Source organism: Meriones unguiculatus, chromosome 5 (assembly GCF_030254825.1).
Source record: "Meriones unguiculatus strain TT.TT164.6M chromosome 5, Bangor_MerUng_6.1, whole genome shotgun sequence".
Lineage (NCBI taxonomy): Eukaryota > Metazoa > Chordata > Mammalia > Rodentia > Muridae > Meriones > Meriones unguiculatus.
The window spans coordinates 116,917,286-116,938,831 of NC_083353.1; the positions used below are offsets into that span (position 1 = coordinate 116,917,286).

At 53.9% G+C, this 21,546-nt stretch overlaps 1 protein-coding gene across 1 annotated transcript in view; it reads left to right on the forward strand.

Annotated features, from left to right (window-relative positions):
• Positions 1–18,228, forward strand: part of Tspan11 (tetraspanin 11) — a 61,418-nt gene extending 43,190 nt beyond the window's left edge. Inside the window, exons 4-8 of the mRNA XM_021637043.2 lie at positions 3,354–3,428; positions 4,146–4,250; positions 7,061–7,219; positions 7,557–7,643; positions 14,165–18,228. Coding sequence (XP_021492718.1) covers positions 3,354–3,428; positions 4,146–4,250; positions 7,061–7,219; positions 7,557–7,643; positions 14,165–14,224 — 486 coding nt within the window. The 3' untranslated portion in view covers positions 14,225–18,228. The remainder of the gene's footprint in view (positions 1–3,353; positions 3,429–4,145; positions 4,251–7,060; positions 7,220–7,556; positions 7,644–14,164) is intronic.
• Positions 18,229–21,546: the final 3,318 nt, after the last annotated feature.

The window sequence follows — 21,546 nt, forward strand, 5'->3', positions numbered from 1 at the left end:
TGCAGCAGAAGTGATTGAGACAGCCACGAGGACACAGAGCAAAGGAGCAGTGGTCCAGCAGGAGAAGGAGTCAGAAACAACCAACACCAGAGAAGAGGATCAAGGAGACAAGGCTGAGTCAGGCATCTGTCAGGCAGGTGGTGCTATGGGCATCTTTAGGGGTAGAGCCTGGACTGATCTAGGAAAGGATGGATAGGATTGGTGAGGGCAAAAGCATGAAGGCTGGACAGATGGCCTGGTAGGGGAGCTATGCAGGGGTGTAAGCAGACTCTCTCTGAGATGCATGGAGTTGCTGAGCCAATTGTGCTAGGGGTCTGCAAGGGTTGAGTAAAGTGAAGAGGAGACAGCGGGGATGAGTCCTTTCTTAGGGCTCATGACCTCCCATCACAAATGTAACAACCAATCAGTCCCATGCTCAGAGTGGCAGGATTTTCTGAGCCCTTCACCTGCTCCTGGAAGCTGTCACTGGGAAGCTATGACTCAGGTCCTCCCCTGCCCAAGTGAGTCACACACCTACAACATTCTTGCAGTAAGAACTGTTGCCTGAACTGTCACCTGTGACCACCTCACTCCCCTCAAAGCACCAGGCTCGACCCTTGCTTCCTGGGACAGCTTCTCATGCTGGAGCATCATTCTTTGCTCCCCTGGGCATTTCACACAGTACCAATGTACCTCATCTACATGACAACTCAGCCTGTCCCATGACCTGTTGGATCCTCTGAACAGACCCAGTGGGTAGCATGTGCTAGTTTCGCCTGCCATGAAACCCAGAGATGTGACATGGTTTCATGTGTCTCTCCTCCCTCTTCCCCATCTGTGTTCAGGAGCTACCATAGCAGTGAGCTCCCCTGGGGAGCAGTATGAAATGGCCACCTCCTCAGGACTAGTGTCCATGAGTGACACAGCTGACAGGAAGCAGGTGACAAGATGTGATCTCCTTGCTTCCACCAGCCCAATCATGCTGCTGTTCAAAAGCAGGCACTCCATCACCTCTTCCCTGATGTCTTGGAGGTCATGGTAATATGCGTTCAGGAGGCCTGGGTTGACCAGTAGTCCCTGTCTATATGTCCTGAGTGGCAGGACAAAGATCACGATCAGTGTCATATCTGAGTAAAGGGAGTGCAGGCCAACTTCAAGCCAACCAAAAGGGCAGACATATTAGGAGCATGGACCCCTGAGGACTGTGAAGGAGTGAGACAGTCCCCTGAATGGGTGATGGTGCAGTCACAGTGTCTGATGGGTCAGGCAGTTCAGGGAATGTCCTCCACCAATCTAGGGCAAGGCAGGCAGGGCAGGGTGTGCCACCATTGCCATTGACAAGGAAATGAAAACCCAACCCCATGGTCAGGGCTACCACAGACAGCCCCAAAGCTTGTATCCTGTGTACAAGGACCACAGCCTCCATCATGCACAGCTCTTTTTGAAGCACACCAGCCCAGTCTGAGAGTGTTTTTCTGATTTGCAGTGGTACCCAGCCAGTCGGTCCCAGTAACCACAAGAACCTGAACTTGTCCCACATGCCAGCTCTCTCCATGTCTTCATGCCCATTCCTGAGCGCAGACGCAGGCATCACAAACCTCTTAAACGCTTCAGCTTACTCTGTGTCCCATTCAGTACCATCTGCCCAAACAGGCTGGGGCCAAGGAATGTGTCCTGGGGAGCGTATACCCATTCCCATTCTCCTGGTTCTGAGCCTGACACCTGGAGCCTGGAAAGCCCTGTTTAGACAGGCAGGCAGGCAGGCAGACAGGCAGACTGAGCTCCAGACAAAGACTACAGCAGATGGGATTACAGACTGTGTGCCCCTAACCTGTACTTCTCACAGTACCCTGCTCTGTCCTTCCCGTATCCTCAGCCATGGAATGATGAGGTGCCTCTGGGAGGAACAGACAGGGCTTGGGTGTTCAGGCTGTCCTTTTCTATGACAACATAGGAGAAAAAAGGGAGGGTGACCAGAAACATCATTTGTCCTGTCTGCCTCAGGCTCTTTAGATAAAAGGCAGGCTAACCCCCTCCCCCCCACACACAGCTAGAGGGACTAGCAACTTTCCCTGGTCACCAATGATAGCCAGCCACAGTGCTGGAAGGAGAGGATGCAATGATGTTACCGAAAACCATGTGTTAATTTAACGGACAGCTTTGCCCAGGCTCTTTCTCTAGGAGTTGAAAGAAACCCCACTCTCCTTGTATTTCCCAAGCCCCGTCCATGCAGTCTCCCACACTTAGTGTGAGGTCAGGTCTGTGGGATCTGTCTTGCCCTCCTGCCCACATGCCTTTCCCTGCTTCATGAGCCTGGCATCTCAGATGACACCCATGGGTGGCACCTCCAAATCCTGTGATCCTAATACACATTGGTGGCTGCCATGTTGTGGCCAGATGTGGCTCTAGGGAAAAGAGGGATATTCTCCCTTCCTCTCATTTCTTTTTCTCCACTCTCTCTCCACCCTCCTCTGTTCCTTGTTCCTTGGGTGCCTGCGGTCTACTTCCCCTCGCTGCTCCTGTCCAGTCTTCCCCCAGACCACATGGAACTGACCTGTTGGCTCCCCCGAAGCTCAGAAGTGCTGCTGACAGTACCTAGCCAGGTGGGAGCCAGGAGAGAGGTGCACACACAGCTATCTGAAGCTCAGGGCTAGCACTGAGGAGCCTGGGAGAGGCAGGCATGGTGAGGCCAGGCGAGAGCCCTAGGGAAAGCTATGTAGGATAGGAATCAGGCATCAGGGATGGAAGCTATCACCCTAATCACCATCCATGGGCTTCTGTCTTTGCCTTCTCCAGAACCCTATTTCCTGGCCCACCTAGTCTCTCCTTTCCAGCCACCGGAATGATTGCCATCGCCCGAACTCAAATGCTCTGCACTTCCTGGGCAGACTGGAGTGTGCGGCTCTCCTTCTCTGCCTGGCAAGTGCCTCTGGGTTCTTTTCAGAGAGGTGCCAAAGGTGTCAGCACCTCCACAAGGCCTGCTCTGACTCCCCACCGCCCCAGGAGCCTCTAGGGTTACCCCACAGAAACACTGACAACATGGCACTCGAATAACATCATATTTCCCACCCGTCACGAGGCAGTAGTACTTTATCCACAATGCCTAGCACCTGGCATCCAGTCAGTGTCCACTCAAGCTTGGATGATGGAAGGGTTCTTGAGCTTCCCATATGGTGAGCAGGAAACTTTGTGGTGGCAGCCAATAGGGGCTGTTATGTCCAGATGTGAATAAAAAGAGGAGGATGGGGATGAGAGAAGGGTCCTGGCAGGTATCTCTGCCCGCTCCCCCAACACACACACACTTCTTTCCAGTGGCTTTTGTTATGGGGGAGGGGCCAGATCCCCAGGGTGACCATTCCTCTCCTTGCTCCTAGTATTTCTGCCTGCTGCTGGTCATCTTCCTCGTGGAGCTGGTGGCTGGGGTCCTGGCGCATGTGTACTACCAGAGGGTAAGTACACTGTCCTATTGCAGAGTTTTCTGTTGGTGCCACAGCAAGACTCAGGGCCTCATAGGTGGCCCTGTTTCCTGGGCTGGTGATCCTCTGCACCCCAGTTTCCTGTCCAGATCTGGTGGATCTCTCTGCCTCTGTTGGCACTGCTGTGTTTCATGTGGGAACGTGAGTGAGAGCTTCTCATGGAAGCCACTCCCCTCCAGGGATCCCTAAGCATGGAACACACCTGCTAAGACAGCCTCTGGGTAGGGATCAGAAAGGATTAGATGGCAGATTGCCAGATTGCAAAGACTGCAGTAGGCCCCGCCTACCTGGATGGGTGAGAGTCAGAATCTCCCTCTCCCTATGCTTACGGCTTCAGGTTCAAGATTTGAGGACAAGAACAGGGTGACATTGGGCTGAATAGACAGCACATTCCAACCACGCAGGTCACTTTCAGCCAGCTTCTACACTGTGTCCCAGGGTCCCAATGCCCATATATTGAACCTCATCTTTTAATCAGAGTTCAGATCTACAGCAAGTTGCAGGCCGCTCCCATGAGGCACAGCATGGGCCGTGTTATCCCCAGCCCCACTGTCTGTTAGCCCTTCACATCATCTCACGAGGTTTGAGTCATTCCGGTGTCCTGACGCCAGCTGGTGAGGATTTGGAGACACCTGGGTCCCAGAGGGAGGCAGGAGAATGTGCTGACACTCCTTCGTCTCCCCTCCCCAGCTGAGCGACGAGCTGAAACGGCACCTGAACAGCACCCTGACTGAGCACTACGGGCATCCCAGGGCCGCTGACATCACAGCCTCGGTGGACCGGCTGCAGCAGGACGTAAGCCACACAGAGAGAATCAGGGTTACATCCTGCCTCTCCCAGTCTGTGTGACCTCAGGACAACTCACTCACCCTCTCTGAGCTTCTGTTTACACTTCTCTAACCCACGCTGTATGGGGGAGGGATGTGGTGATGATGATCACCCGACACCGTGGAGAGTACTCAGTGAACCCTGGCTTCCCCAATATCCTCTTTTCGCTCTGTTCAAGCCGCACCCCAGCTGCCTTCCAGTTTGGTTCTCCTGGGACAGAAAGATGCTCTCAGCTCCACCTGTCTGTGGACTAGTTTTGCCCTTCCTCAGAAAGATGGGTACCAAGGCCCCAGTGGTCTAGACCAGGCCACTGTGGCTCAGACAGGAAAGAATCTTCTTGTTGGAAGCCGTTGGACAGCACATGAGAGGCAGGGGAAAGTCCTGTTTCCAAGAAGACACAGCAGACCCCAGAGAAAATGCCTACAGGCATGTGTGTACACATATAGGTACATATGACATAGGTAGCCATGCTGCTATGTCCTCAGCCCAGGAGCTAGGACGGAGCCACCCACGCTGTTGATCACCTATTGCAAGCTGCGCATACCTGCTGGCTCCCACCGTTAAGGAGCTATGTGAGACAAGAGCCTTGATGGGAGGGGGGAGGGGAGGAGGTTCTCAGAGAGCTGTGGACAATAGCTGACACGAGGACACTTTTCTTGGGCACCTCAGAGAGCAGGGCTGAGGGGCTGGAGGTGGCCTGAAGGAGAGCAGGTGGGCAGATGCCAAACACAGAGAAAGTGTGTTTCCACTTAAAATAAAGCCTGCCACTGACCTGCCTCCACGGCACCAGTCCGTGTAACCTGCGCCTCTCCCAGGTGGGGTCAGTTAGTGTCCCGGCCAGCACCCAGGAAGAAAGGACCAAGCCTACAGTGGTGGATCGGAACCGGGGTCACATTCAGGCTACATGTAATAAAGGACACACAGGCACACGGACCGCCCCTCACACAACGAGGATAGTGACAGTCGTGCCTTGATACCTGCTGGCTCTGTGCAAATGCTGAGCGCTCTCCAAGCACCTACTCCGTCCATCCTCACACGGCCCCACCTCAGAGGCTTTTGTCCTCATCTTATAAGTGATGTAGCAAGCTCAGGGTCAGCAGCTCATGCGCACGCGCACACACAGACACACAGTGTGCAACTATCATGTGACTCAGCACAGCCCACCCCAGCCCTTGTTCTGTGTATGCTGTCACATTCTCCGTGCTGTGTGCTCTCATGAGCCGTGGTTGTGCTCTTATTGTCAAAGCTGGGCTTTGACCTTTCCACGTCTTATCCCACTGTTAGGTCATGTGTGTGCGCTCTGGGCGGGATATTATGTAGTGTGCACGCTCTCGCTGCTATGCCGTGTGTATACCCAGATCCTGCTTGTTACATTGTGCATGCCCTCTGCCAGTTCTCTTGTGCTTTGAGCATGTTTAGTGTGGACAGTCATGTGCAGGGTCTCTGTTCACACTTAGAGGGTTTTGGTTGGTTGGTTGGTTAGTTGGTTGGTTGGTTTTTTTTGGAGACAGGGTTTCTCTGTGGAGCCCTGGCTGTCCCGGACTCCTTTTGTAGACCAGGCTGGCCTTGAACTCACAGCCTACCTCTGCTTCCCTGAGTGCTGGGATTACAGGCGTGCGCCACCACGCTCTGCTCACTTACTTACAAGCTTTTGCTGACCCCAAACAAATCACTCCCCCTCCTTTCTCCGTCTCCCTCTCAAGGACAGTAAACGGTAAGCTAAGAGCCAAGCCCTCAGCCTCGTTCCTGGCATGTAGTAGGTAACTAGCTACCATTTGAGTCCAATATCCCAGCACCCACACCCAAGAGACAGACTCGACGCAGCTGGGTCACGCAGCTTAGGATGCAAGGTCTCAGGATCTCAGTGTCCTGACTCAGGGGGGAGAAGTGACAAGCATTTGACCTTTGATGCACTCTGAATTCGGTAGAGTACAGGCCTGCTGGTATGAGAACAGGCTCATATCAGCCTCTGTAGTCACTGCTGACTGGCCTGTGTCCTGCATGGCCTCCAAGACACACTCCAGGCCCTTCTGCTCTCGGGGCTCCTAGCTTTAAAACCCAGTAGAGATCCTGGATGTCGTGCGCAGCCTTCGCCGATAAGGATGACGCGGCAACCGAAGATTTGTCCAGCAGAATCTTTATTATGAAGCTCTTGAAAGTAGATGGGGAAGGACCTCAAGCCTTGTGAGTGCTCTGCTTAAATAGCCCGCAGGGCTACGTGCTCGTCTGTAATTGGTGCTCCGCACAATACCCAATTAGCATGTGTTCTCTGATAGGGAGAGCACTCAAATCCATATTAGCATCCTGTGGCGCATGCGCTACTGCAATATACAGCACTGACAAGAAGAACCAGGAAACAGGAAGCCAGCGCCATCTTGTAATGGCGAATGCGGCTCCCGACACTGGAACCTCTGACAAGGTTGGGTCCTTTTTCCCAACTGGATGACCAGGGCATCTCCCCCTCCTGGTTTCCCCCTGCCCTGACCCTGGCTGTACACCCTCATGACACCCAACCTCACAATCGTGGAAGCCCCACACCCATCTGCCCCCACCAATCTCTCAGATAATCTCTACCCCTAGAATATCTGGCACAGGCAGCCAACAGGAGCCCTGCAGAGAAAGGTCCCAGAGAGACTCCGTCCTTCTCCAAAGAGGAAGGGCGATCAGAGGCGAGAAGGGCCAGGCTAAAACCTGAATAGCATAACCGGTGGCCCTGGGTCTCGGGGGCAGGAGCACCACACAGACCCTTCTCACCCCGGCCCACCTTCTCTTCTCAGTTCAAGTGCTGCGGCAGTAACAGCTCAGCCGACTGGCAGCGCAGCGCGTACATCCTGTCTGAGGAAGCCCTGGGTCGCCAGGTGCCTGACAGCTGCTGCAAGACAGTGGTAGCCCGCTGTGGTCAGCGGGTCCACCCCTCCAACATCTACAAGGTGGAGGTGAGTGCTGAGCTCACCTAGGGTCTGGGAAGGGACCTCCAGAAAGGCCAGCTCAGTGAGCAGGCGTGGGAAAGCAAAGCACATGCTTTGGCCTGAGATCACAGAGCCCGAGATCCTCAAAGGCCTGACGGAGTACTAAGGATGAATAGGTTCTCCTGAAAGTCCCAGACACCATGGCCTGTCCCCTGGGGCCCTCAAAATGACCATGAGAAATCCCAAGTCTGGTCCCTTCAACCATTGGCATCCCCCAGCCTCAGCTGCACACAGCCACCCATCCCCCCGCCCACCCACCTGATGCTGAGCCAAGGCCTGAGCAACCCACCTCTCTACCTTGCAGGGAGGCTGCATGGCCAAGCTGGAGCAGTTCCTGGCTGACCACCTGCTGCTCATGGGGGCAGTGGGCATTGGGGTGGCTTGTCTTCAGGTAAGTAAAGCAGGGGATGATTTCCCTCAGTGGAAGTCTCGAACTCTGCCTTGGGAAAAGTAGCTGATGCTTTGTTCCTGCATACCTGGTCCTGCCCCCTCACCCTATCCCTGTCTCCCTTTGTAACTGAGGTTGGACCACACTGTCAGTCTCATTCTCCAGAGATCTTTGAACAACTTGAATTTGTCAGGAACAGGGACCTGGGGCACACCTGAGAGTGGGGTCAGGTATCTGGCATGTGCCCCCTGGGCAAAGCACAGCCTGCTGGGCTATGAACATGTATGGCAGGGTGTGTGCACATCTGTGTGTGTTTAAGTCGCCTGTGCACATATGTGTGCATGTACCTGCCATCATTCCGTGTGTACTCGTGTCTGCTTCTGGGAAGATACACCCATTCTGTGAGGATGGAAAGAGCTACACTCTGCTCTCGGTGCCTCTCCCTGCATGCCCCTCCTCTAGCCTCCATCCAGGAAGCGAGAGCTTCAGTCCCGTCCATTTGCGACAATCAAGGGACCTCAGGGAACTCAGGGGAGGAGCCAGGAGGGGATCCTCAGAGGCTGGGCAGGCACAGAAAGCGGTCCCTTCCTCCTGTATGCGTCCTTCCTCTGGTGGGAACTGTGTGGTGGCTGCTCTTCTAGGAGCACCTAGGCACCCTGCTGCGCTGCTCTGCATCTCCTACCCCAGTGCTGTAAGTGGCGCCCCAAGAAGGAAAGGGGCTGCACAGTCGGACGCCGGGATCCCAGTCTGGCTCTGGCTCCACATGACCTTGAGCCGCTGCTTGCCCTCCTTGTCCTTCAACTTCATCTGCAAAAGGAGGCTCACCTTGCCTATGTAAGAGCCAGGGATGTACAGAAGAGCACATGGCCCACATGGGGCTCCTGGCATGCACACACACACACACACACACACACACACACACACACACACCTCTGTAGATAGGTACAAGCTGGCTTTCTCTGGTTCTCTGTGGTCTCAGGGCATTTTCTGAGTCTTCCTCCTAATGGATCCACACCCCAGACCCAAGCCGGGTGGGCAGAGCACTCTCCTTATTTCCCAGATCAAAACCTGAGACCCAGAGAGACCACACACAGACCTTGTGACTAAACCTGCCACTGATACAGCCCTTGGCTTTCCCAAGTGTGCTACCTCACACAGGGGGCCCCTGGGGGTGGGGAAGGAAACACATAGAATGCTAGTGTCCCTTGGCTGTGAAGACTCCCAGCGTAGCGCTCCTGTCTCCAGAGGGAGTTCCACTCCCCTCCCAGGGGGACTGGAGGGCCCACCACAGCCTCCCTTGCTAAGAAGAAGGCCCTCAGGGGAGAGCCTTCTTGTTTCTGACACTGGTGCGCTGGGCCACATGACCTCAGGCCAGTTATTGCATCTCTGGGCCTCAGTGGTTCATAAAATGAAGCCACCCCTCCTCCTGTGATGGTTGGTCATGCATGCAAGCCATGGGGAGGGGGTTGAGGGGGAGGGGGCTCATTGCCAAGTGGATGCAAGTGGCCCATAAAAGATGCATTTATTTCTACACACGTCCATCATCTCTCCAAAATTTCCCAATAGCTCCTTTGTATCCTTGATGCTAGACTAGCATCAAGAGATAGAGAGCCCAGGAGCAGTGCTTGGCTCTTCTTGCAGTTCCCAGGACAGGCTCCTTCCCTTTGTAGTGAACCCAGAGGAGCTGCCCCAGGACCAGGCAGGGCTACCCATCACTCCAGCTTCAGGCTCATTAGGGTTTCCAGGGACCCACCACACAGATTTTTAGGGGTCTGCCCTAGAAGGACATTGACCAGGCCTGGTCCACCTCTGTCCACTTTTTCCTGGCCGTTTGTCAGCACAAAGTAGCCAAAGGTAATGAACCTGAGGACTGGGCATGAGGCTACAAATGCTTAGAGTCCAAAGTCAGAGCAGGTTAGTACTAGTATGCTAGTCTAACGTTCAGGACCAGGCCACTGGGCAGGCAGCATACCTGCAGGCCTTGGCACCTCCCCGGAACTGTGACTCTGCAGCTCACCCCTTGCTCAGGTTTCTCCCTTGTGGTTCTCTGAACAGAGGCTGGTAATGGCCAAGCCTCGGTTAGAGTGCCCTCTACTGGCCAGAGATGGACATTAATCTGCCCATTCCTTCCAGGCAGCCTGGAGCCCAAATGGCCCAAATCAAGGCTTCTCATCCATAAGAGTAGTGTTCCTCCTAGCCAAATCAGACACCAGGCCTCTACACACACACACGCACTTATGCACGCACACACGCACTAAGGCTCAAGATATCATTCTAAGGTGATGTCCCTGTTTCTGTTTGCCAGGATCTAGAGGAATCTTGCTTGGGAACTAAAGGGCCTAGACTCTACCTGTATCCCCATGTCTTGCTGTGTGACCTCAGGACAGCACAGTCTCCCCCTAAGCCTTTTGTTTCCTTATCTGTAGGACAGAGAGACTGGAGAAATTATTTGAAAGCAGTATCCAATGGGCATTGCCACTTAGGAGACTGGTCTGGTAGGCCCGAAAGGCACAGCTGTCGGCGCTGAAACAGGAGGCAGGCTGAGTGTAGGGGCCATCACTCGCTGCTGCTCTCAGATGCATGCGCAGTTGGTGGCACAGTTTGGAACCTGCTGCTCTGGCCCACCCCTTAGCAACCTTAGGCTTCCATTGCCCTGCAGTCTTGGCAAGGCTCCTGTCTCACTGACCAGTCACTTCAGGCAGACGCTCTGTGAGCTCCGGAAACGACGCAAGAAGTAGGCAGCTGCCCACTCTGATCTCAGCCAGGTGTCTGAGCATGTCCATCATTGCTTCACTGACATGTCAACCGAGATGTATACGCTCAGAGGAAATGATGACACTTACACCGTGATGTGGGTGCTATATGTACATACATGGCCATATGTAGGATCCCTTGGCAAACTTTGAACCCACCTAGGCCCAGACCTATGCTCTGGTTCACATACACACAATGGCCAAGGCATCTCCCAGGCCTCCGTGTATCTTCAAAGAGAGCTTCCTCAGATTTCAGGGACTCCAGAGGAGGCCATGGGAGCTACAGATGAGGAATGGAGGGCTCAGGAGGTGAAAGAAAGGGCTCAGGGAGAAGAAAGCCACGTGAGGCCTTTCCACAGGAGTCTAGAGGCAAGGTGGGAACTACTGGTGGAATTTACAAGAGACCCATCAGAAGCCTCTGAATGTGACTGGAATGACCCAACAGTGGCCTTCACAGTGTTTTCTCTGTGACTGTAAGCTGGAGCAGAAGTTGAGTGGCAGGATGCTAAAGAGAGAAGGCCCTCCACTCAGCGAGGTCGTCCTCTGGGCACACGCTTGCTCGTCTCGTCAGCATTTCCAGGCTGGTGTGGCCTCGCTGTATGGCTCCACACACTTAAGGTCCTGTCAGTCAATCAACCTGTGCTCACTCAGGGTGGAGGGCTGTGGGCCTGTTCATACACACTGAACATGTATATGCATATGGATATATATACACACATACATATATATACCACACACACATATATGTGTGTATATCTATATATGTGAATGTATTTTATATATATAAAAAAAATATATATAACTATTCCGAGAGATGGAAGGTTACTCGTGGAAGATCACCCAGCCACTGTGACAGAGCCAACCAACACTCCCCCACCCGCCCATGCCTGTGTTCTTTTTCCTCTACCAGCTTCCTCTCTTGTGAGCTGCTTCCACTCTAGCAGAATCTCAGAAAATAATTTGTAGAATATTCTAGCCGGGAAACTTCAGAAAGGTTATAGTAGCCTAGGGATCTTTTTTTAGCCATCCTCCCCACACACAGCAGAGGCCTCTCCCACCCAGGAGACTTCAGAGGAGGCTCTGGGGCACGCTGCACTGGCTTTGTAGCAGGGCCATGCTCTGCCCGTGGAGGGCAGGTGTGGGGGCTTTCAAAGGCATGGAGGAGGGCAGAGGAGGACCCAGGGTATCTTCCTGCAACCAGGAAGTATCACCCAATGTACTGGATTTGCTGGAGAGAAAAAAAAAAAAATGAAAGCTGCTCTGGGTATTCTTGAGGCCAGGGAGAATTCCTGGAGGAGGCAATGGATACTAAATTCTGAAGCGATTTGACAAGAAGCGGCGGGAGGTGACCACAGAGTGAATGGGGAGTCAGGAGCAGCACGCGGAAAGGCCCGACAGGCTTACCTGGCCCTGCTGGCCTCTCTCAGCTGTGAGGGGCAGGGCTCCAGCTTTGGAAGAACTTTGCCTGCCAGGACAGGCTTGGAGAAGGATGTAATTACCCCTGAGGTCACACAGCTGTGGTCACACCACACGGTCTAGATACCCAGCTGAAACAGAACCAACCTCAACAGCCCACAGGTGGGATGCCAACGTATTTCAGAGCCTAGAAAACAGACAGCTGAGGCTGGGGTCTGCAGGCCATTAGGGCGAACGGAAAGGTCACATGGGCCAAGCCAGGCTCTTCCGTCATGCTGACCAGAGACCACCAGGTGCTGGCTGAGAAGCCCCATAAGAAACCAAGAGCATCACAGCACCTGTTTAAAAAAAAAATGCCCCATGCGGGGCCAAGTGCTGTACCAAGCAGCACCTCAAGGAGCCCTGTGTCCTGTGCAAGTGGAGTTGGTGGCAGAAGCTAAACCCAGGGATAGGCACTGCCCCCAGGAACTCCTGTGTTGTCTCGTGTCACTGTGCTTGCTGCTTGGATCATCCATGCTGGCTTCTGTGTCCTCTGCCAAAAGGGAGACAGCGGTACTTGAGTAGGGCCTCATGAGCTACCAGCCTTTACCCTCTGTGCACTTAAGGAGACGTGTATGCTCATGTGACTCTCTCTCCCTCTCTCTCTCTCTCTGTGTGTGTGTGTGTGTGTGTTCACATGCATTCACTGTGCAATTCAGAATGAGGAACGTGTGCATGTATGCATGCATGTGTGCTCCCGTGCACGCATTAATAAGAGCATCCCTCCACACAGTTCAGGGGGAAGTATGCAGGCACAGGTGTGTATGTGCGCATGTGTTTTGATGAGAGTGCCTTCCCCATGCACTTGCTCTGGCTGTTCAAGGCATCCATCTCAAATAAGTGTGTGTCGGGGGCTGTTGCAGGACCATCTAGAGTGAACTACATCCTCAGGTGAGGTGGATGCAGCCCACAACACACGCAGGCATGCCCTCTTTCTGCGCATCAGAAACACAAGGGTCACCCGTGGGAAAAGCATCCAACCGTGAGATGGAGACAGGAGCACGCCACAATCCCTGGGTGCATGTCTGTGCACGGCTGTGACAGCGCCTGCTTAAAGCCAGTGGAGGCGAGATAACCTCTTAAGCCGCCTTTGGGCTTCTGATCCTGAGTCCCCGAGGTGGATTAGCAGGGCTCTTAGCACTGAGGCTAAAGCTGAAAGCAGCATTTGTGGCCTCGGTCGTCCACCCTGTTGGGCCGGGGCGGAGGAGTGGGAGGAAGGCAAAGAGATAAACCTGCCCTAGATGACCTGAAGCCAACCTGCCAAGGACGGGCAGCTGCCTCAGGCTGCACTCCTCTCCTCGGGTCTGTTCCTACTCTGGCTGGAACTCTACTGGCACACAGGCCGGTGGAGCCAAGGTCAGATCTGTAGAATAAGGCAGGGAAGGGCAGGACGGCCTCTTCCACAGAGGCACTCACCTTCATGCCTGTGCCGTGTGATGTGTAGGACCACTTGACACACAGCTTTCATGCCAAACACAGAGTAGAGATACCAGCAACTACACTGTCCCCATCAGGATCAGGATGACAGCCGTGGGGCAACAAGGTCTGACACATCTCCCTCTCTTTGTCCTCGAGGGACCCCTGGGTAGGAAAGAGGAGACGTGGAAGAGACAGCTTCGGGGGTGGGAGAGCCAAGAGCGCGGAGTGGAGAACCCAGATCCTCTGTAGTTTGGGAATGGGAACCATATCCGATCCTGGGCAGGTGGGATCCTCTGTATCCTTGTTCAGCCAGTGGACCCAGCAGGGGTACTGGCAGGCAGGATGCCAGAGTTCCCATGCGGGAGCTCATAGGAACGTTGAGTGCTCCTCCCAGAATTGTGATGGGCTTTAGTTTGTGTCTATGGAGCTCTAGGGAAGCAGGAAGCAGGAAGCGGTTTTAGAAGTGGTTCAGACAGCTCTGGTGCTTGAGTGGGATGTCATCACAGAAAAGCCAGATAAACGGAGAAGCTCTAGGCCCACAGGCCAGTAGCACAAACTGGGTGGGTGCTTGAGGGGATAGCAGCCACTGGACCCCAACCCAGACCCACAGCATTGGGTAACCATAGCAGTGATTGGAGCCCATTCTAGCACAGAAGTCATGCCCTTTGGGAAGTCCTTCTCAGAGTTTGCTCCCCATACACCACACCCCACAGCAACCCCTCCTCCCTCCACCGGGGGTGGGGGCTCTTGTGAGAAATGCAGGCCCTTCCAGGTGGGCAGGACCTGAAGGGACACAGATGTCCAGCCCTCTCCAGTGTGACTGACTGCCCCCAGGATTCAGCCAAAAGGCTACCGGGCTCTCACGTCTCTGCTCTCGGCTCTCTCCCCACATGGCAGATCTGCGGGATGGTTCTCACCTGCTGCTTGCACCGAAGGCTCCAGCAACACTTCTATTAAAGGTCGCCCCTGTAGCCTGCTGACCGTCCCGCACAAGGGCCCACGTCCCCACATCCTGAAGCAGGCCTGCAGAGTCGGCACAGGGGCCATGGGCTCCCTTCACCGGAGGCAGAGCCCGCCAAGTGCCTGTGATTGTGGCTCCTGTGCTTCCCGGCTGGGCAGGGTCCTCAGATCACCCCTCCACTTCTAAGCACTCATCCGCCGCCAGAATCCTAGTGAAGGGATGGTCCTGGCAAGAGGCATCCAGAGCCCTTTGCCAGGCATGGAGCACCGTGGACAACAGGAGGGCAAAACTCGGCTCTCTCCGATCCATCTCCATGCCTGAGGCTGGAATAGAAGGCTGGCAGGCTGGTCCCTCTGAGACTCCTGTACGGCATGGGCCCCAGCTGGCTTTCCTCAGAGAAAAACACAACTTTGGGCAGACTCGATTAGCTCACCCCTTCCCAAAACCTAGCTGGGTTTTTGTTTTTGTTTTTGTTTTTTTTAATCTCCCCATACAGTAGCTGGCCATGTCTTTCCTGTAAGGCCTGGGACAGGAGTAGCCTAAGGTGGAGCAGCTCAAGACCAGGCTGTTGGAGCCACCAGGATGCTAAGGAGGCAGGGTTGGTTACAGCACCTGGGAGAGTCATGTGATGCTCACAAGACCCACCCACCCCCCATCTCGTCCCATTCCTAGTTTTGACTCCCAAAGTGCTAGGTTTAAACCGTCAGTGAATATAAAGCTCTTCCCCAGGGGAGCACACCCCAGGCTTGTTAGTCACAGCTGCCTGCATCCCACTTCCCGGTGCCTTCATGACCCCACTGTTTCCCTTCCACTGTGCTCTCTACTTTCATCTTCACCATCCCGGAGTAGATACCACCCCCTCCTTTGCTGAATGAAACAGAGACTATTCAGGGAGCACTCCCCCTGTGTCAAAGGATAAAGAAAGAAAACCCTAGGGAAATTAACGGTCGGTAGCAGGTAGTGGGGGATCCTCACAGTGGCATCTTGCTGACCAAAAGCACTCAGTTCACCTTCCACCTGACCCAGCTCTCACTGCAGCAGGCCCAGATCCTGCTGAGCTGGGTCGGTTGTTGGAGGGAGGTGAGCTGGTCCGTGATGGACTGAGGGTCACTGGTTGCTGTGACCAGCATAGGCCTAGAGTTCCATTCTCAGAGCAGGAAGGAGCTGTGTGGAACAGCAGGCTCTCGGGTCAGACAGCCTCCTCCATTCTGGCATTCCCCGGCACTACTTAGAGCCTGGGCTGGCTTATGTTGTCTGCCTGAAGGGCCCTGGGTTTGTCTGCACAAACTCAGTAGAAAGAAAACACTCCCAACAACCCCAGACTACGCTATGGCTAGCCTCCATCTTCCCAGGATTCACACAGATACTCAAAGACCGTCTGTGGTCCTCAAGACGGCTCCCCTGGAGGTTCTGAGGGGAGAGCCTAGAAGGAGGATTGAGGGGGGGAGAGGAGTGGGGCCTAGACCATGTTATTCCCAAAAAGGCACTGAGGGAGGTGACAGTGTACAGAGGGGGGACTGTGGCATCAAATATCTGCTTTGGTAGGCTCCCTTCATCCTCAGGCAGATGAGGACAGAGGTGCCAAGTGGACACCATTTGTACATCGGTGATACAGAGGTAGTCCCGAAGAGTATGACACATTGGCTCCAGTCAGAACTGCAGAGTGAGTGGACAGCCCCAAATGTGACCTCCTTGATCGTATAACAGCCTTGGTGACAAAATGGGTTTAGAAGACATAAAACACATAGTAGGCCAGGTTCGGTCCAGCAGGCTGGACCCGAGGATGGAATCTATAGTGAGGTGTGTCTATCAAATTGATGCCAGAATGTTTCTTCCTATTCACCCTCAGGGACAGGTCCTTGTTTGGAGGTCATCAGTCTGAGTTTCTTAGAGAGAGGGAAGGACACACCTGTACAATGCCTTCCTGGGTCCCAGGTCAGCAGAAAACATACTGGGGTCCCATGCCAGGCTCCGAGCTCTGTGTGGCTGAGGCCAGTGCTCCCTCACCCTGAGCACATGAGTCACTGTTCCCTAAGCTCAAGGCGGCCACCTCAAAAACACAGCATAGTCCCCCAAATCCTCCCCAAGGGACCAGAGTTTGGGAAGCAAGGGTGAACCTTAGCCTATAATATGAACATGAGGTGTCTATATGCATTTGTTTTTTTCCCTGCCCATCTGTGTACCCCACTTCCCATAGCACCTCTGGCATGGCTTTGGGGATGTTCATTGAGGGGTCCTTCAATATATTATCCACACCAACAGTATGTGCTACAGTCCCCATGCTGCTGATGAAGAAACTAAGGCTTGGCCATAAGCCGAAGTCAATGGTGATGGCTGTTGTCATGGCCCTGGCCGGGTGGACTCATAAAAAGCCCCTCTGCCCCAGCACCAGCTGACAGGCTGGCATTCAGGAGCAGAGAGTCCTAGGGATGGCCAAGCAGTGGCAGCCTTAACGCCTCCCAGGTTGGATGGGACCATCCACAGTGTTCAAATGCCAGCAGCCTTTTCCATTCACAGCTGAAGCACACACCTACCTTATTTCAGAATGACAACCAGGCCCTGTGGGGAAGCTAACCAGACAGAGCTCCTAGAAATGCCCCAGGCCACATTCAGTGGCCTATACAGCCATTACAGTGAGAGCAGCGACTGTCCTTGGTGATCAGCCTCCGTGCAGATGGCACTCACACCATGCCCTGACCTCTGGCTGGGACATGAACTACCTCTCCCTGCTTTCCCACTCTCAAACGGGCCCTGGCTGCCAACACGGAGCCTCCCCCTCAGGCCGGGCCTTCCTCTGCCCTGTTGTCCCCCTCCCACTGGCCTGTATTGATCATTTGTTGTTTCTGGGCTCGGGAGTGGACACAAGATGACTTCTATCTTGAGAGCTCTCACCCTTTCTTGACACGAGGGTTCAGGTCCTAAAGGCACAGGTAGGAAGGATGTACAGCAGCTCAGTGTGAGAAGCCACTCTGAGCTGGGAACCCACTCTGAGCTCAGAATCTGCCACTCTGGACAGCTTCCAGGGTTTTGAAGCCAAGGGAATGAACAGATCAGTTAGAACCCCAGCAGCTTTGAAAATGGCCTCTGCGCATTGACTCTACTGGGCCACGGGCAAAGAGGCAAGAGAAGGGAGGGCAGCTGAAGCCGTTCAGGAGAAAAGCAGCTGGCTTTGTTTTGAGCAAACCACCCTTCCTGGCGGGTGCAATGTGTCTTACACTTGCTCTCCCCTCAGAACCTCCAGGGGAGCCTTCAGATCAGGACTCTGCCTCCCCAGAGTTGCTCCAAGGAAGGCCAGAGCCAACAGTTGGCATTCTTGTTAAGTTTCCAGGTGGTGGTGACGCCACCGACTAGAAAGCACAGTGAACCACACGAGGACCACACGGGGACCACACGAGGACACGGCTACCTTCCCTCAGATGCCAGAGCCCTCAAGGGTCAAAAGCCATTAAGGCCATCTGGCACAAGCCTCTCACGGAGCAGCTTGAGACTGCTCCCACTGTGTCCACAGAGAAGGTGGGATGAAGCCAGCCGCTGAGCGGTTTACAATCAGCCAAGCACGTGCGCATGCTCCACACACCACCGGCCCTATTGAGTCTAGGCCAGATGCCCGGGTCTTCTTCCTGAAAGGTGACCCTGACACTCCCAGATCCCACCTTTTGCTATGTGCCTTAGGGTGGCTCTGCTGCCTCCAGCTGGACATCAAGCCTCCCTCATCCTTCCCCTCCTGCTTACATACCTGTTAAACCCGCTCCTACCCTACGCCACGCCAGTACCGACAGAAATTCCAGAGAGCTCATTGTTAGGAGGCCAGGTGGGCTCCTGGGTCCAGCTGGCTCGTGGAGGTGACTCATCAGATATTCCGAAAAGACAGAAGTTGCCTTAACCTACCGCTTCCGCTTCCAGTGAAACTCCAGATGTGAGATGTGCCTCGCTGCCGACCTCAGCGTACGCTCTCCGTTCCTTGTGCTAGCAGACTCGGCAATAAAGGACTTGTACCCAGGAGCGCATTCTGCTGAACTGGTGTTGCAAGGAGACCCCAGGCCCTCTGTTCATTACACCCCACTGAAGTTTCTGTGTTGGTCATGGCTTCCTTAAAGCGCCAGCGGGCCACAACTCTCAGAAGCCGGCTGCTGCCTCATTCACCATCTCACCATTTACTTGCCTGAAATGACCTCTTCTGCCCGTGGGCCACTAACAAGGGCTGGGCCGAAACCAGTGTGTTCCGATTCCGGCTTCCTGTCTTCAGTCAGTATGTTCACATTTCCCTTTGAGGCATCCCTGCCACCCTCAGGAGCTGGCACTGAATCTGCCTCCTCCTGTGGTGGTACTTTAGAGGCTGAGACAGGAGGACTGCTGAAAGTTTGAGCCGGGCTGGGTTGCTTAGTGAGCTCTAAGCCACCCTGAGCTAGCATAGCAGTCTGCTTAAAAAAAAAAATCAGGATGTGTGAGATGACTTTGAGGGTAAAAGCGCTTGTTGCGTAAACCTGACAAACTGAGTCGGACCCCCAGGACCCACTGGGAAAGGTGAGAACCTAGTCCCCAAGCTGCTTTCTATTTCCACACACACACCATTGAGCATGGTTCCCACTAACACCCCCCATCTCTCACACACACACAAACACAGAGAGAACACAGAGAGACAGAGACAAAGAGAGACTGGAAGGGGGGGGCTAATGAAATAGGCCAGGTGCATACCCTTTAATCCCAGCACTCAGGAGGCAGAGGCAGGTGGATCTCTGAGTTTGTGTCCGGCCTAATCTACATAGTGAGCTCCAGATAAGCCAAGGATGTATAGTAAGACCCTGTCTCCAAAAATAAAAGTTAAAAAATTAAAAATGTTTAATAAAAAACAAAACAGGAGCTGGAAAGGTGTCTCAGTGGGTAAAGGCATATGCCACCAAGCCTAATGACCTGAGTTCAGTCTCTGGAGCATATGAATGGCAGGAGGTGAGAAATGACTGTTAAAAGTTGTCCTCTGCCCTCCACAGGCAATCCATAGCATAAGTGTCCCACGCCCCACACAAATGCAATAATTTAAAAACAAAAAACAAAAACACAAAAGAAAGCCAGACTTGAATGCTTGCTCAGGCACCAGCTTGCCTGGTGCACAGGTAAAAGAGAGTATTTTGCCTTTTCTGACAAAACAAACAAACAAAAAAAACCCACCACCTCCTAAATTCACTCTTCTTTCTGGAGGTTGCTGAGGTCTGGTGGGGGTGAGCTGGGCCCCTGGATCGCTAACACACAGGGACTCCTGGATGGGCGACACCTCAGAGGCTCCTAAGGGGACTCACTGAGCACTGGAAGGGGTGCTGGCCCCGTGTGAACAGATCACATTAGGACACCTCAGGATATCCCTAAGTGGGGACCCACCTCGCTGGGGAGCTCCAGCGCCTGGCCAATCACAGCAGAGCCCTCCGGTATTTGAGAGTTGGGGGGGGGGGGAATGCCCTTGGCTGAGATATTTTTGTCGTCCTCTATCCCATTAGAGTGAGCTCTCAGCATGACTCTGAGTGTGCACACGCGTGCACACCAGCACACAGATGTACCCAGGGAAAATAAGTAGCCTTGCCCACTCTTTCCCACTACACACAAGCAGCAGTAAGGGTGGCTCGCCACCGCTGTCACTGACAGTGGCTCGCCGCTGCTGTCTAAATGGCCCTGGCAGCTCAGAAGGTAGGCAGGCAGCATGAGGCAAGATCACCCTGGGGGCTTCGGGCCGGCTTGTCACATGTCAGCACTTCCCTGCAGATGCCACCGCTTCGTGGCATCCCTGGGGTGTCATGGCCGGGGACACTGCCACTCCACAGTGGCTGGCAGGCTGTAGCACGGGAGGTGCACACAGAGGCCGAAACTCTTGTTTTCTGCCCAATCATAAACTCGCAGGGAGCACGGGCTGCCTTTTCCTGTTCCTGCCTCTGGTTGGAAGCCTAGTGACTCCAGCAGGAAGGAGACAACAGCCGCGGAACTGGACAGTCTCCGCATCAGGCATTTGCACCAGGCTCTCCATCCATCCCGTCCACCAGCCAGGTGCAAATGCTATCACGGCAGTAAGACTCTCACGGAGCCAATGCATCAGCTTTCTCATCGCTATGGCAAAACGCCTGACAGAAATAACCTAAGAGAGGAGATGATTGTTTCAGCTCACAGGTTCTGAGGGGTTTCAGTCCGTCACGCTGGGGAGACACATCAGTCTGGCAGTGAGAGCATGTGGAAGCAGAGACTTAACACCAGGGGCAGTGTCTTCAAGGACCCACCCCTACTGACTTTTTCCCCCTTAGCCAGGCCCCACCTCCTGAAGGCTCCACAGCCTTTGAAACCGAGCCACAAACTGAAGAGCGAACATTCAAGACATGAACATGTGGAAGACATTTCCGATTTAAACCAAAACAGCTAACCAGAGCCATGAGGTTTAGCATTCCCGTGACCAGGAGCGATAAACAGCCGCCACTGGTCTGTGGGTTGTTTTTACGGTTTTGTGTTTTAGGGGATGAAACCCAAGGCCTCCACATGTTAGGCAAGTGCTTTACCACTGAGCCACATCCTCAGCCCTCCATCAGACTTTCAAAATCCCTAACTGCTTTTAAAAAAACCTAAGCCAAGGACCAGATACCACACGCAGCATTCATGCCCCTGGTGGCCAGAAGCTGACGTGGCTGAGTCCTCAGGAAAGGATGTGGACCTTGCTGGGGAAATATATTTCTGTCTATTAAGGGTATATCCAAAGTCCAGGAATTTGGTGTAGAAAGTCAGAACAGGAATCAGACAAGAGACAAGGGGCTTCCTGATGTCGTTAAGCTACAATTTCTCACTTTAACCACATGCTGCAGGGCGTCACTGGACATCAGCCCAGACTAAGTTCCAAAACTCTGTACCCTGAAACGCACAAGATCCAGACAGGAACACCGTGCACCTTCCTCAACCAGCTCTCTATTCTATGCCCAGGGCTGCAGAGCACACTGGCCCATGTCTTGAGTGACCCCAGAGGGACCTCAGCGCTCTGCTGGCCTCTGGGGGACACACTTGGGCATGGTTTATGGGGGAATCTTTGGGCAGGAGAAGCTGGCCCCAAAGGCAGGCCTGCAGAGTATTGCTCTTCTTCTTCCTCGGCTTAAGGAGACAATGGGCCATCTCATGACTGTCAGAGTCGGCAGAACCCCGAGAGCCCCCCAATCTTGCTGAATGCTTGAAGGGATGAGCAAAATGTCAATATTCCTGTGTCTGAATGACATTTATTTAATCTGACTTCTGTGGATTATTGAGTGGTGGTGCTGAGCCAGCTGGAGCTGAGCTGAGGCCTGAGATGTCTATCCGCTGA